The 16,204-nt window shown below is 38.3% G+C and overlaps 1 protein-coding gene across 1 annotated transcript; it reads right to left on the bottom strand.

The window, feature by feature from the left end:
- Window positions 1-4,868: 4,868 nt before the first annotated feature.
- On the bottom strand, window positions 4,869-16,095 carry si:ch211-195b21.5. The gene is made up of 8 exons (XM_044137086.1): window positions 15,729-16,095; window positions 9,915-10,051; window positions 9,236-9,827; window positions 7,905-8,490; window positions 7,170-7,231; window positions 6,981-7,068; window positions 6,793-6,896; window positions 4,869-5,916 (listed from the first exon to the last, which is right to left on the bottom strand). Exons 1-8 carry the CDS (start codon window positions 15,900-15,902, stop codon window positions 5,467-5,469), a joined length of 2,193 nt encoding a protein of 730 aa, XP_043993021.1. The 5' UTR covers window positions 15,903-16,095; the 3' UTR covers window positions 4,869-5,466.
- Window positions 16,096-16,204: the final 109 nt, after the last annotated feature.

Raw genomic sequence — 16,204 nt, 5'->3', positions numbered from 1 at the left:
AGGTTTACTGCTTGTAAATGTCAAATAGTGTCTCAGGCAAACAGATGTTACCTTCAGATGTAAATGCATTTAGGCATCCTAACGTGATGAAGACCTCATCACAACAGCGGATACCTGGATAATTCCAGTCAAGCTCACACAACTTGTTCAATCTTGTTGTTGAAAACATTCAGGTTTATCTTTGGTTTTCATTTCTAATCAGAAAAACATTTTCAGTGGCAACATGAACTCAGCAGGACAACTTTAAAGCTGTAGAATTATCAAATGATCACAAACACAAATATGTAAAAAACCCTCTTTTATTGTTAAAAGGTGTAGATTACTCCAAGAGGCAAAAAACACTTATTGCCACTCACTGAAAATGTTTTTCTGATTAGAAATGAAAACCAAAGATAAACCTGAATGTTTTCAACAACAAGATTGAACAAGTTGGTGTTCTGCAATACGCCCCTCAGCCGACCGTATCCGTCAGATAAACAGATGGTTGGTGAGGAAAATTAGTGAAAATGTGTGGAAACTTTTTTTTTTCTGGATCTCGTTTGAACTTGTTTGACAGAGAAAGAAGGTGAGTTTCCTGTTATATTTCATGTTATCCACAAAATGAAAATATTCTCACAGGACATGTTGTAATGGAACATTTTATAATGTGCTCCTCGCCCCTCTTCTGCTTTAGATTATCTGCATAGTCTTATCATACTATTGGTCAAGCTGCTCTCACACAAAGTGTCCAGGGAGAGATCCTGATCCTGGAGTCTGTTACTGTCCCAACCCAGAAATGATCTGCCGTCTTTAGCATTAAAGAATAACTCCCTTTCCTTAGCAAGAGACTAATGGTAAGATCGTCTATGATGGGCTCCACAGAATCCTTGGTACATAAGAGTCAAGGATTCACAGTTATAGTCCAATCAAGTCTCTCTTCTCTGACCAGAACCTATAATAGGAAGCTAGAATCCACTGTTAGACAAAGCAGACTTGACAGACTCCTTTGACTGTATTCCTGTTCTCACCTTGCAAGGTTTTAATAAGTTCCTTATTTCTTCTCATCCAGACTCTTGTTAAAGTTATTTTTTCCACAACAATTTTGGCGTTGCTGAGAGGAATCCATGTTTGGTCTCCAGGAACTGGACGACCAGTGTGTGAGCTTGACTGGAATTATCCAGTCTCCAGTATCCTCTCACATGGCCTGCAGACTGGCATGATGCCTGGAGTATGGCAGCTTTTTTCCTCCCAGAGCTGCTGCCTGGTGGCGGTTCAGAGCAAACGGCGGGAAAGAATGCTGCAAGTTTACTTATACAGGTGAGCAGATAGACTGAACATGGTGGGCGGCTGTAAATTAGATGATTAACGTTAAGTTTAGCACCAAACAAATATGTTTGTTCTGGTATCTTTGTATATAAACATCCCCTCCCAGTTGTAGGACCAACGGTACAGTACAAGATGCTGTGCATGAAAATGTGTCTCCACCTAGTGGAAACCCTTTGACACTCAATGGAAACATGTTTATTTATGGTGTTTACATATTCGACAACACCTCCTCTATGAAGAAATGGAAAAGTGAAACACGGCATCATGATATGAAAATTACAAATGTACATGTCTAGTTGTTTCTAACATGAACAGAAAATTAATAATTGTAGTGCTGTTGCTAAACTAACATGATTTCATTAATCAAAATCAAAACATTAGGATAATGTTCATGATGATATTTACTTATTGTTTTCTTATACATCAAGTCACACATGGACAATGAGAGAGCACAGGTTGGAGCTGACATTCACTAAATGAGTCAGCAGATTAATATTCTCATGCCAATGTTTTATCAACCAGGTTCTTTCAGCTGAAAATACAAAAACTCACGAGATAAATTCTACTTTAGTGGCAAGTCAGGCAGGTCTTTTGTTAAATAGCACTTTTGGTCAGTACTGCAGTTGTTTCTGAAGGCTGACCTTGAACTTTCCTGTTTCATGAAGCTCTTTGTCCAAGCGTACATGTGTTCTACTGCTGTACACCGTACCTGCAGAAAGACACAATGCACTGAGCTCCTTTTAACATTTAAGGTTGACTGATATTAATGTTTACTACTGCTGTCACTGCCTTTGTGCCTTTGCTTCCTCCTGGTGGGTATTCCTTGTCGACACCATCAGTGTTCGTCTGGGTCTCCTTCTTGTCCTCTCAGATTCCAGCCGACTGAGACATATAGTTCATTCCACTGCAATTGTTGTTTTTTGTTTGAATTGCTGCAATTTATTGTTTTGTGTGTCATACTTTGGTCGATGGAGGTTGTCCTTAAATCCATCTCTTAACGCCCCTGCAGGGTCACAAGAGCTGCTGGTGTCTTTCTCCAGCGGTCAGCAGGCGAGCGATGAGGTACATCCTGAGCAGCTTGCCAGTACATCGTAGGACAAGCAACCACCCATACACACAGTCACACCTAAGGATAATTTATAGAGTACCAGCAGAGTACCCACATGCACAGAGAGAACATGTATATTCTGTGAAGGAAGACCAGAGACCAGGACTTGAACCCGTGACTTTCTCTCACAAGGCTATGTAACAGTGCTACTGACTGCACTACCATTCAGCCCTTTTCTTAAATGTGCTGCATAAATATATTTGATCAGATTCAGAGTCTGGCTTTACTGGAAGATCTTCCTGCTGGAAGGGAGCCTCCGTCTCCACTGTCACCTTGTGCTCATTCCAGTCACAACATCTCAGTGACTGATGTGACTGGAATGAAGTGAATAAGATGTAAGTGGTTTAGAACTGGGTATGATTCTACATTTTTTTTTAAAAACAAACCAAACTGGAAACATCTGTATGATAAATCCTTGTTTCTCACTAATGTGAGGATTACTAGTTTGTAAAACCTTTCCAGTTTTTGCAAAAACTGCAACGTCCAGTAAGAACAAACTATTAGTTTAAATAATAGTTTTAATGCTTAAAGCAACAGGACAGACCGAAAGACAAAACTTTTATTTTTTTAGATAGTTTTATTTTGAAATTTCTCAAACAACGTTAGATTTTCTTGACTTGTAGTTTGGAAAATGTACTCAGCTTTTTCATGAGAACATTCAGGATACAGAAGGAATAAAAAAATAAGGACTCTCCAAAGAGACAGTAAACCAGAGGAACCAGTAAAGTTCTGCAACAAAGAATGTCCATCCTTCACCAAAGTTGGGTGTTAAATGTGTTGTTGATGTTTAATGTCTGAGTTTCTCCTACTTGTGTTAGGCGAGATGTTTATTGTTTTGGTCCCTGGTACTGAATGGGATTCAATCTTGAACACTAACTGTGGCCACTCCCCCAAAACTGATCGGCTCAGAAATCATGGAAAAACAAAACAAGACATTTGTGTTGTAAATGTTTTGTGTGTGTGTTTGTCCTGCTGGATGAAGAAACGGGTTAGAAAAAAAAATCAATTAAAAGTAGGAAAAAAAAATACATCTTTATTCTGCGTTATCTTCAACCTGCGATACACTTAGCTTCATGATGAGAGCAAAACATCAACTCACTGCAGGAACACTCACCTTGACAGAGAAAACTACTTTCTCCAGCTCACCGTGCTGAAAACCGTCAGGATCCGACTTCTGCCTACAAATGTAGAAAATATTAGCAAGCTGTAATTTTCAGCTCAAAAATGCAAATTAATTGTATTTTTTTAAGATACTACATAACGTATCTTAAAAAAATACATTTACATATTAGCAAAAATACAACATATGAATGTACAAAATGAAGGGTTAGGAGTTAATACATAACTGAATGTGCACTATGTGGCTCAGGAGTAACAGTCCTTACCATGAACATCTCTGGATCGATTCTTGTTCCATTTGCTGCCTGTCTTCCTCCTCTCTCTTTCTGATCCAACCTACACACATTTATGAAAACCAACTGTACTCCATCTTCTTAAATCCTCCATTTCTAAGGAATCAGGTGTCCCAACTATTTCTATGGAGTGGGAGAAAGGGAAATGGATTTAATTTCTGTAATAAAACTAAGAATTTCACAACTCCCATTCCATCGTAGGGCAACACAGAGACAAACAGCCATGCACACACACATCCTTTTCTGTAACATACCTACCAAAAGAGACCAATTCATGCTACAGTCATGTTTTGGACAGTAGGAGGAAGCCGGTATACCTGGAGAGAACATACAGACTCCTGGGCCGGGATTCAAACGCAGAACCTTCTTGCTGCACCGCAGTTGGTTCCACAACCCACTGTGGCACTGTGCAGCCTAATTTGGTTTCAATAGTCTTTATATTCATCCCCACATTCAGTAAATGAAACAATTCCTCAGGCTGCACACGCTGTCATGACAATTGGGGAGAAAATGGGTTTTGTTTCTATAAATGATCAGTAAAGGTGTACAAATGTAGGTAACTGCACTACACATTTTACATTTATACTCCTAGCAGATTCTGCCCCGACTTCTTAAAAAAACTTTTCTTATTGTGAGGAAGACAACAAAAGTATTTATCACCCTTGGTGATGTATTCATACTTTATGCTCTATTTAGAGTTAGGTTTTCAAATGACTGATCTTGTCTGGTTTTGTGTCAAAACACTCGACATTCTCCGTACATGACAGTGGGAGTTACACTGAGGAATGTTTATGTCCATTTTACAAACATGAAAAACAAGATTGAATCATCACTTTTCAGATTCAGTGTGTGTTTTGCGCTTTTCTGGGCCAGCGGTGCAGGTTGTTTCACCGAACCGCCCCGTAATACCAAAGATGACAAATCTGTAGCTGTGCCTGTTACACCAACACGTCACGACTATCCAGCTTTCAGACAGGATAGAAATATGATCTTTATGGCAGTTCCATTATTGTGACAACAATGACACCACTTCGACAATTACATCGGACTTTTCAAACATTTTATTAAAAAAGGTTTGGTGTCTTTATTTACAATACCACAAGATACAAACACAGGTCATGTTGGGTGTTCTGATAAAAATAGGAACATAAAGAATTGGAAAATACTCATAATAAATGTGAGGACAATTAGCCAGTTGTGATGTAAAAGTACATAAAGGGAACCAGTAAAGATCAATGTGTTTATGCGGCGGAATCAGAAAACAAGGACAGTCTGACATTTTGGAGACTTTTCTACCGTCAGCCAACACCAAGTTCCATGTTAAAACTACAGACTGAGGAATAAAGATAAAAAGACAAACATCTGAAAAGAAGATTAAATGCATCTGCCTCAAAACTCCAATCCAGGTTGTGACTCCTACCAACGTCCCTCTCTGTTTTTTTCTCTGTGCAGGAGAACTTACCAATGCAGCAAAATAAATTTGGGATTTTTAAGATGAACTTTCTTCACAGATCAGAACAAAAAAATAAAAAAAAAAAACAATACAGAAAGAGGTTTCTTGACGAAATTTAAGACCTGAAAGTTTTAACGTTGAGCTGCAGCGAAGCGTCAGCATTCCTAGAAACCCGTACTCTGCAAACGTTAATTCTTACTCCTCTTCTTCTTCTTTTTCTCCTTCTTCTTTTTCTTCTTAGAATGTTTGACTTTAGGTGATTTGTCTTCTTCACTGCTGTCACAGCTCTCAGAATTTTCCGCCTTGTGTTTCTCTCTGCTGGTTTTGGACGATTTATCACTGCTGTCTGGTTTCTCTATGCCTTTCCCGTGCTCCTTGTTCTCTTGTTTCGCAGCGACACTTTGAGGTGGAGGTGTTAGCCCTCTGCTGACGGTTATGAGCATCCTCTCCTTCTTCATCTCTTCCTTAAAGCAGATGTTGGCCTGCTCAGACCTGCTGTCTCGTTGGCTGCTCCGGTGCTCCTTGTCATCCTTCCAGTTCCGCTGAAGGTCTCTGTCACTCCAGGAGGCTGAATGTGAGGGTTGGCTGCTGGTGCTGCTGCTGTGACCTTTGCTGTCTCTAGCATGCTTGTCCAGCCGCTATAAAATAAATAAATAAATAAATAAAGTCAGCCTGAATTTAATAAAACAAGAGTGTCAAGATACCAACTTGATGACATTCAGAACACATTAAAAGCGTAAAGCATCCTACAATGGGACGACTGTTTACTGTAGCACCAATATATTCTTAGTAAAATGCAGGCAGATGGTGCACCACAGCACAGTGGCAGAAAGATCAGGACTGGAATTTGATTGATCTCTGGAGAGATCTGAAAATGGCTGACAGACGTTTCCATCCAACCTGGTGGAGCTGGAGAAGAACTGCAGAGAGGAGAACGGGCCAGACTGTCTAAACACAGAGTGTGTTAAGCTGGTAGCATCATGTCCGAAAGAATGGAGGCTGGAATTGCTGCCAAAAGTGGGTCAACAAAGTATTAAGCTGTGAATACTTATGGAAATGTGATTTCCTAGTTTCCCATTTTTTATTTATTTACAAATATTTTTAAAAAAATCAATATTGTCATAATGGGATATTTGTGTGTAGAATTTTTAGAAAAGATAGTTTAATAGAATTTGGAATAATACTGTAAGATAAAATGTGAAGCACAGTAAACACTTTCAGATGAACTGTACTGAAAGGTTCTGTCATATTTTGTTAGATCAACGTTCCCTGTGCAGATCAAACTGTCCACATTTTTGTCCTTTTATAGCTATTGTTTATATACAGGTCCAACATTTTTTTATGATTTCAGAGCTTCACATAGTAATCAGCTGACTGACAAGTTAACTGGATGGACAAAATTCATTTATTACCTAATAAAATAGGCACTCTCCAACATGGGCAGGTAATTTTATCACCACATTACGTTCACATTCACATGAAAGCAACAGAACATCCAACACAAAGATACTCACACTTTGGTGGAAAGTTGCATGGTTTTCAGCAGAATTCAAATTTCCAATGAACTCCTGACATTTCTGGCAGTAAAACCCAACCACCGGAGAAATAAAACCCAGCCCTGGAAACGGAAAATAAATGCTGCAAAGTATGGTGGAAATAAAGGTTTACAAAAGGAAGAAAACCTACAAAGAAAACTTGTTACCTTCGTGTCTAAACAACTCCTCCATTTCTGCCGCTAAGGATTCAATTTGCTTCATTTTAGCTCTTTTCTTGTCACCATGGTCATCTGACTGTAAAGCACAGGGTATATATTTAAGTACAAGTGCGAGAGGATGCATTTCAACATTTGGATGTTTAATTTCATAATCATGGTTGCTTGAAAATCTCTTACATTGTGTTTATCAGACGAGGTCAGGGACTGGTCATTACTTTTTGTCCGCTTCTCCTTTGTTGCTTAAGGAAATTAGACAAAAGAGATTTCAGTGTGTTGAAGACGACAGTAAAGAAGCTAATGCATGAGACAGTTTCAATTATTATTGTCAGCATTTTACTTTTTTATGTCCACTCTTCGCTTTGTTCAGCAGAGCTAACTAAGTGGAAGATAAGCCCAGAGGCTTCGGGCTTATCTTCACGATAAGATAAGCTGTGTGATAAGAAACACAAACTCAAAAATCAGTCTCAGAAAATCAAGATCTCCTCAAGATTCAACTCCAAATCAGGAGACAAACAGTGAGGAGGTACATGACAAAAACTCTTGCGTTATGATCAGCAAGTTACATATTATATTCCATTGTAAAATACTTTGATGGGGCCAAAGGCAAAGTAAATTTACATCAAGCTCTCCAAGTTTACTCAGTGAGGAGCTATAGATAAAAATGGCTGTGGGCAAGAAAGGATCTCCTGTAGCAAACTATGTTACAGCAGGTCTGAGGAAGCCTCTGAGTGAAGACCCTCTGCGGTAGAAATGGTCTGACGAAGAGTCATTTTATTCTACATACATAACACCGATTTAAATTCACAAGGACAACCTCGTCTTTGCCATTGGGCAACATGTTTAGCTGCATGCTGAAGAAAAGAAATTGGCCCTGTTGTAACAGACAACACAGACAAGAGAGAAGGTGCTAACCTTTGATCAGAGACTGCAGAGACTCCAGAGCTTTCCGTACATTTGGGTTACTCAGTGTCTCTGTTGCTGTGTCAGAACTGAATAGTGGACCAGACCCCTCACTCGCCTCCTTTTGGCCTTGAGTCTTCATCAGCATCTTCCCAATATCTGATTTTCCACCCAGACTGCTTAATATATTCTTGATTTTCTCACATTCTATGCTATCCAGACTGACGGAGGAAAAGGTCGATGAAGATATCTGTTGGGGGGGTTTTGGATCAACCAAATTATTGAGCCCACTGAACCGGGACGTGCTCTGGTGACCGCCAACACCAGAAAAATTGCTTTTGTCCACTTTGACATGGCCTCCATTCTGAGGTGGTTCAGCCCCATACAAGAAAGACTCCTCATCCTCCAGCTCACTAGCCTTCTGAATGGACCGGTTCTCCTGACCGTTGTCATTGAGCCAAGAAAAGTCACTGCCAACTCTCTCATGAGGAAGCAACATGCTGTCGCTTTCCATCGATGCCATAGTGTCCAGACTGTTCCGCTTCTCAATCTTATACTTAGCAGAGGTACTTTCCAGCTTTTTGGTTTCATCAGAGACCTGTGCAGAACAAATTAAAACAATTACTTATAGAGAATAAGGGGAAATATTCAATTGGTCTGGTAATAAATGTATTCTGCATGAACAATATGGTTAAATTTTGAATCATTTTGGTGATTTCTAGAGTGTGACACATACCCTTCAAACACATCAAATTCCATCCTTTACGGCTTTTCCATTACATCCTTTTTGTAATATATCTAGTTCTGTACTTGAAATCAAGTTTGCATTTTGTAAAGTTGGGTTCTGAGAAACTTTATGACCAGATTGCATTTAAGCCGTAGAGCATTATATTAACTTATTTGCTCCAGTGGCTTCACAAACATATGAAGTTGAATGACAGTTGAGTGTAAAACAAACCCTTCAAACCCGTTGATGTTGGTAGAGCTGTGCATGAATGTGATCAAATGAAATTGTTCATGAGCAAAGCTTGAAATGGAACAATGCCACTTCTTCAGTGGAGAGAACTTAGCTCATCTTGACACTTGCCATGTTTCCATCAAGGTTTTTAAGTATCGTGCTGGAAAAGGTTGATGGAAACAGCTACATTTGAAGAAACATCCTAAATTTCGCAGAAAAGTTTTTACATTTGCTTTAAGTGGCTTTTGCTAAAAAGACTTAATGTGAAAGAAGTAAAATGGAAACACATTTTCCGAAAAAGAAAATTTTTTCATTTTTTTTTTAAATCATGGGTAACAATTTTTCAAAATGACTCGGTGAAAATGTAATGGCTGAAAACTCTTACCTGAATACCAAGGATGGCATCTTTGAGCGCTGGTAACCGTTCTTCCAAATCTTTGCTCTTTATGACCATCTTCAGTCCTTCTAACAAACTATTTCCTGTCAAATTGTTGCTGCTGCTGCCAACACTGCTGTTGCTACTTTGCACAGGGCTCCTCTTCCTCTTTTTTTCAACACTGACACTACGGGTCTTAGACCTTCTGACTTTGCTCTTACTTCGTTTATGACTCTTTTTGCTCGGACTTCGGCTCCGACTGCGAGCCCTACTTTTGCATCTAGCTCGACTCTTTCCGCGCACACAGCTTTTGCTTCTTCCCATACTTCTGCTTCTTCCTCTGCTTTTGCTTCTTGGTCGGCTTTTGGCTCGAGACCTCCCTCGACTTCTGCCCCGACTTCGACTTCTGCTTCGACTTCTGCTTCGACTCTTGTTCCTGCCAGCATGCTTCTGGAACTGCGGATCTCCTTTGACCGCTTCTTTCAGGTCTTTAGCAGACTTCAATGCATCAAATAAATTGTATGTCATATTCCCTTTGAGATAGTCTGGTAGAGGTTTGTTAGCCGCAAGGCATCTCAGAAATTCCTCTCCAGCCCGATCACTAAAAACGAATAAGAACGCATTTCAAATTTTTAAAGAAATAAAAGTACGATAGCAGTAACAGCTTAAAAAAATGATTCACACAGACCTGTTGTCTTGAGGGTGGTGTTTCACAATTAAAGGATTCCATAGTGGGGCCTGATGATGTTGCAGTTCTGCCGAAGGAACAAGCTGCTGGTTGCCTCCCACTATACTATGGTCTATAGGGAAGTTGCTACAGTGGGGCTGAGAGTATTCAGAATTCATGTTTTAGTGACATACAAAATAAAACTTTAACAACCATCAGTATAGGTGAAAGTGATGTGCAGGGTCCAAAGGGGGTCTCATTATTTGCTGGTGATCTCAATTTCTTTGTAAATAGTTACTGTTATTGTAAACTTGTGAAAATGGTCATCTTAAATATTCAAAATATGTTAATACTTCAAACTTTAACCATAAACGGAAAAGTATTTTGGTCTTATTCTTAGAATGCTCATACAAGAAGTTATAGAAAATATACAAACAAGAAATATATATATCACAAATTACACATTGGTAATATAAAAGAATTAATGCTCAGGATGGCACACTTAATTGGTCAACCACAAAAATTTCAATTGAACCCTAGACGATATGAACGATAAAACGATATAAACGATGCGAAACATCCTTCCTTTGGCTATACTTCATGTTTAGAGACAAATAACTTCTGTTTATCAGTCCTCTTATGAACTGTGTAATGACCTGAAGAGATGTTACCTGACACCGGAAGACGTGTTAGTAAGTTTAATGTGTAACACAGGTTTAATGTATTCTTGTATGTTGTTGGACATGCAGCTATGAAAGACTAAAACGGACTTATAACTGGAATAACTACTGACTGATCATATACGTTGCGTTAACTCTGGTTCAGCAGCAGGAAGATGAGTTGTTTCAGGAAAGAAACTCTGTGATGTCATGGAACCTCTAACTTAAAAAATGAAGGACAAAATTGCCTCTCAATTGAGCAGGAAAATTATGCAGGTTCACCAAGACTGCTGTGAAATGTTTGGAATACATACCAAGTTTCTCAAATTGTCTAAACTAATTCCTTAGTTAGTTTAGAGCTAATTGATCTCACCAACACATTTCAAAACAATCCCTGGTTTTTAAACATTCCTACTCATACTAGACTATTACTGTACCACATTCTATGGATTTCATGTGTCGTACTTCGCACATTTCTGGTGTTACTGAGTGAAGAACACACATAGCATATTTTGGTGTAAACAAACCTAAATTAGTTAAACCTAATTAACACACCATCATCATTACATCACTTTACTGGTTCTATTTTTATCCATTTTGCTTCTAGTAGTTGTAGTTTCATCATCATTTTGTCAGTAGTCTTCTGTGTTACTCACAAATAAAGTTTGCTGATTAAAATGTTTTACCTCTAAAGCTTATTATTTTTCTTAATAAAAACGCTTGTATATTTGAGAAAAAATGTCTGTTCTTTCCATACATGTGTAACATGTTTCTGTATAGATAATGCCAGAGCTGAGCTTATGCTTTTTATCTATTTTTAAACCTAGAACTCATCAGGCAAGTATAAATAATAAAGATTGAATTGGTAGGCTATGTCCTTGATGATTAGTTTTTTTATCCCAGCTGAGTATTTACTAGTTTTTTTATGTCGTAAGCAATTATTATAATTATTTCTAACCAAACTTGACTCCAATAAAAGCATGTCTTCCAACATATAATAGATAAATTTCCATTTAATACATTTTAAATGAATACAGTCTGACTTGACTCTCACTGACACAAGCTTTCAGATGTGTGTGGTGGCAAACTATTTAGCATATTTGACAAAAAGAATACATTTTCAAGACATAACCGTGGACTTAGCTTGAAAAGTTAACAGTCAGCCCTCTGCTATCTCTACTACACTACAGCCCTCCTTCCATGGCGGAGCCTGCCGAGTATTTGAGAAATAGACGGTTTTTCTGCCGAATACTCGAGAAATGGAGGAGAGGCAATGACAGATTGCTTCTCCTCCATTAGCACAGCTGCAGAACACTGGTTGAAGAACAGTATGCTTTGAACAGGAAAAGGGTGTGAGCAGCACATACACAGGCATGATTGGCATTGCTAAGACCTTCCCCCTGGCTTTGACTGGTTGTTTCTGACCTGTGTATTCTGTAAAGGGCTGTAGGGCGTCAAGGAGGAGCCTGGTTTTTTCCCCACATATTATTATCTGTCTCATATTTATGTCAGAACAGTAACAATTCAAACAAATACGTAAAAAAATACATTTTTATAAAACTTGTCAAGGCTCAACATAAAAATGCAGCAACAATGAATAAAGCCATTGACATACATTAAACAAATGTAGCATCAAATGTTTGACATGAAATAACATTTAATGAGTAGATTAAACAGAAACATCCCCATTCAAATTTAGTTTAGTAAATGATTTTTGGAAGTTGCAGAAACATTTTTTAAATAACTCAAATGATATCCTACTGAACATTAAAACTGCAAAAGTAAGAGTGGTAAATACATATTCAAAATTGCTAAAACCACAGATAGACAATTAAATCAAACATCTCGGCTTTTAGTAGAAGCATCATCTTTACTCCTCCAAGTGCAGATTGACAACACTGAAGAGTTGGAGATTGATCCAGGACTTGATCTCCACATTTGATTGTGCTTTCTCTCAAGTTCTAACCAGGCTTGAAATAAAATAAACTTAACAAATGATCACTTTCAAAGTTAGAATCAATGAGAATGTGCACCTTTGCTACAGAATTTTATCTTAAAGTGTATAACTATTAAAGAAGGTTTACTAGGTCACAAGAATGCAGTCATAAACTGTACAAAAATTATTACATACAGATATACACATAGTCTTCTACTATCAGTAAATTGATTAAAAAATATTAGCAGTACAACAAAACGTGAATCAGATACTTAAAAAACATCTAGAAACACATAAATAATTCTAATAATGACCCAATTAAAGACAAAAGTAGAATGAACATTTTATCCTAGTTAGAACTATGCAATGTTAGGTAAGTTTACAAATTACTCAATAGTTCAGATTTTTACACATCTTCAGACAAATGCATTAGTTAGTGCTGTATAAGCCACAGCAGAAACAGCTGAGAGCATCTCAAAAGTCAACTAGAGAACCAAATCATCTCTTCAGGGGTTCTGTTCACTTTTAATTTTACCCTGCAAAATATGAGAAACACACATTATTTCCTTTAATACTTCATTTAGACATAACAAAAGAAGAATGTAAAACAAATAATACAAAAACTTAAGAAAACAAAAGTGTAGAATAAGCTAATCTTGCAAAATAGGCAGCTAAAGTTAAACGTGCTAACTGAATATCAGCATTAATATACAAGCTATGTGGTGGAGAACAGTATTTAAACAACTAATGTTCAGGTCAACTTACCCTTCCTGGCACAAATTGTCCATCTTCAGGAAAAAATAAGCGTTTGTCGCGACGGAAGGAAAACCAAAATACATAAATGGACTGCAGAAAATCTTGCTGTTGGCTGAGAAAAGCTACAAAACAAAAGTATGCCTTAGATTTTAAGAAAAAATGTCATTTTAATTAGCTTTTTTTTTTCATATACATCTTTAATAATAATTTTACAACTTCTACAGGTTGGTATGAAAACCAAAAAAGTTCTTCGACAACAATTATAGGCACCTCGAAATGAGTATAATTTATTTGCCTCACTTTGCATCGACTTGCTGAATTCCAACAAAGTTTACTGTTATTATACAAAGAACAACGTTAACCAAGCTTTTCCACCCTGCTCATGACCTGGCACTCTGCCATTTCCAAATAAGTTGGATATACTTCATTAGTGTGTATTTCATCTTTTAATTAGGTGTAGTTTTAATTGGGTAAGACAAACCAAATTTGGGTTTCATCAGCATACTGCTCTTAGAGTCATTTCACAGTTAGTTAAACTTCACTTTTAGCTCTGTGTGAAGGAGGATTTCCCACAACCACAGACGACTGCAGGTGTCTTAATATTACCAGCCGTGGCCATGTAAGATGTATTTTGCCATTTTAATAAAGTTTACATAAGATGAATATTAGAAAACTAATATCATGATTCAAAGATGTTGGTTCTAAAACATCATCACAGCATCTGTGTGCGTAACGATATCACCAAAGTGTTTGGAATGCAATAATTTTATTCCATGAGCTCGGATTGCACACAGATTTTAAATTCTGTCCCCGTGAAGACTTTCACTTTATAAGACGCTCACCCCATCAGAGCTGGCTGTGCAAATGAGGGTTAACATCCCAGAGTCTTCGAGGCAGAGAAGACAGTAAAGAAATGAAAATATGGAATTACTTCAACTGATGATGTTATAATTCTTATCTGCAATATTACTATCCCATCATTTTCTAACATTGATTAGCCCTAAAGGTCCCCCTGCTAACTCTGGCACTACACAACATCTATCATTCTGTTATTAAACAGGCAGGCAGTGGAAAAATGGCTGTATGATCATTTGTTCACTCAGTCATAGAGTACGACTCACTCTGATGTTTCAGTTCACACACAAATTCATGTCAGAATGGATCCAAAGTGTAGCAAAGTGCATCGGATCATTGATTTTGGGACATAAGTTTACTGTCAATTGTATGTGAATTATGATTTGTGTCTATTATTAACTAGGTAAGATCAAAGAAGCTGGTTGCAAAAACACACCGTGGTTTTGAGGATCAACACAAGCTGTGCTTTAATTCAGAATCCCAATTCATCTTCTTATAAAGCACACTTGAAAACAACAAATGGTTGATCAAAGTATTGTACACTAAGCAGATAAGATATAACAATATCAAGTAACATAATAACGTCCATGAAAGAACAAACAATTTATGCCGTGTTGATTGCTGGGAAAATATCTGGATTTCAGAGGATAAGGTGAAAGAGCTGCTTTGCATGTAGAGGTGACCTGGTGCATAACCTAGGGACCGCTACAGAAAGAGCCCCATCATCTTTGAGCCTCTGCTCTCACATAAACCAGTGATTTACCTTTCAAAGACTGTTTTTGTCCAGTTGAAAATCTTGTTTCACTAAAAACATTTATGCATTTGCAGGGGGGGGGTTCTCACATATTGTAAATTGTCTTTTAATCCAAAAATACATATGCACATTTTTATACATTAAAAACTGTACTGAGGTAAACACTTCTTGGAAAGGCGTATGCTCTTTTTGATACCTATGTTATTGATTGTCCCGCTACACAACTACTGTGCAAGAAAAAAAATAAAACACTAAATCACAAAGTCAATTTCCTCCAAACTCTCAAGCTGTGACTCTAGTTTACATGTCCTCCAGGATGGCCGTCAGGAACATTGTTCATTTAAAACAGGGTTTCTCAAGACCAGACCCATCCTGCAACTTTTAGAAGCATCCTTACTCCAACAGACCGGGATCAGCTCTGAGCAGGCCTGGTAACAAGCCACTCATTTAATTCAAGTGTGTTGGAGCAGGGATGCATCTGAAAGTTGCAGGATGGTAGCTCTCGAGGACTGGACTTGAGCTCCCCTGATTTAAAAACTGAAATAATATAGAAGCATGCAGTGAGGCGCTGCAAACAAACGGCTCGTTTGGTTGGTTTGTTTAGCATACAGCTAAAGTTTAATCGTGAAATAAATCTGTCAACATTACAGTTACAGTGCTGAAAACTGTTTACATTGTGATCCAACGTTTATCTACAGGGATGTTCATTTAATTCAAATTCTGATATATACTTCACAGTAATAGAATCTGTAGCAGAACAAAGACAGCAGCAGCAGCCCCTGTTCTGAAGCAACCTGCTGCCTGTGTTAAGCTAACCGCGCAGTAAAGCACTGCTATTAGCCACAGAGGTAGCTCTGAAAAATGTCGGTACGTACACTGATGAAGTGGCTTGCTGGCAGCCTGCTGAACAGAAAACGGTTCTCCGAAAACGGGCCACCGTGTCCAGGGTGAGGCGGGGGACAGGCCACCGGGGGTCTGACATGCAGACCGAGGGGCGGTGGAGGAAACGGCACCCGTGGCCTCTGCTCAGGTTGGTCGGGCCGGTACATGACCCAGGAGCGCAGAACCTCCCCGAGGTCACTCTGAGTTTACGTTTAACGTTAACAATGAACGTCAGTCTCCGTAGCAATTAGCTAGGTTTGATATCTTTTCGGGTCTTAGTTCACAGTACACAAGCAGAAGGCACCGGAACTGCAAGTGACGAAACATCCGGCATGTAAACTTCAAAATAAAGATTGGAAATACTTTTTTTTTCTAATGGCCCAAAATATTGTACATTTTCAGAGAAACTGTTCGGAATATATACGCACCCACGACTAATTGTCTAAGGTCTACAGCAGTGTTAGAGAGC

Source organism: Gambusia affinis, linkage group LG13, assembly GCF_019740435.1.
Source record: "Gambusia affinis linkage group LG13, SWU_Gaff_1.0, whole genome shotgun sequence".
Classification (NCBI taxonomy): Eukaryota; Metazoa; Chordata; class Actinopteri; order Cyprinodontiformes; family Poeciliidae; genus Gambusia; species Gambusia affinis.
The sequence above is the reverse complement of the archived record's forward strand: the minus strand, read 5'-3'. Positions and strand labels throughout refer to the sequence as shown.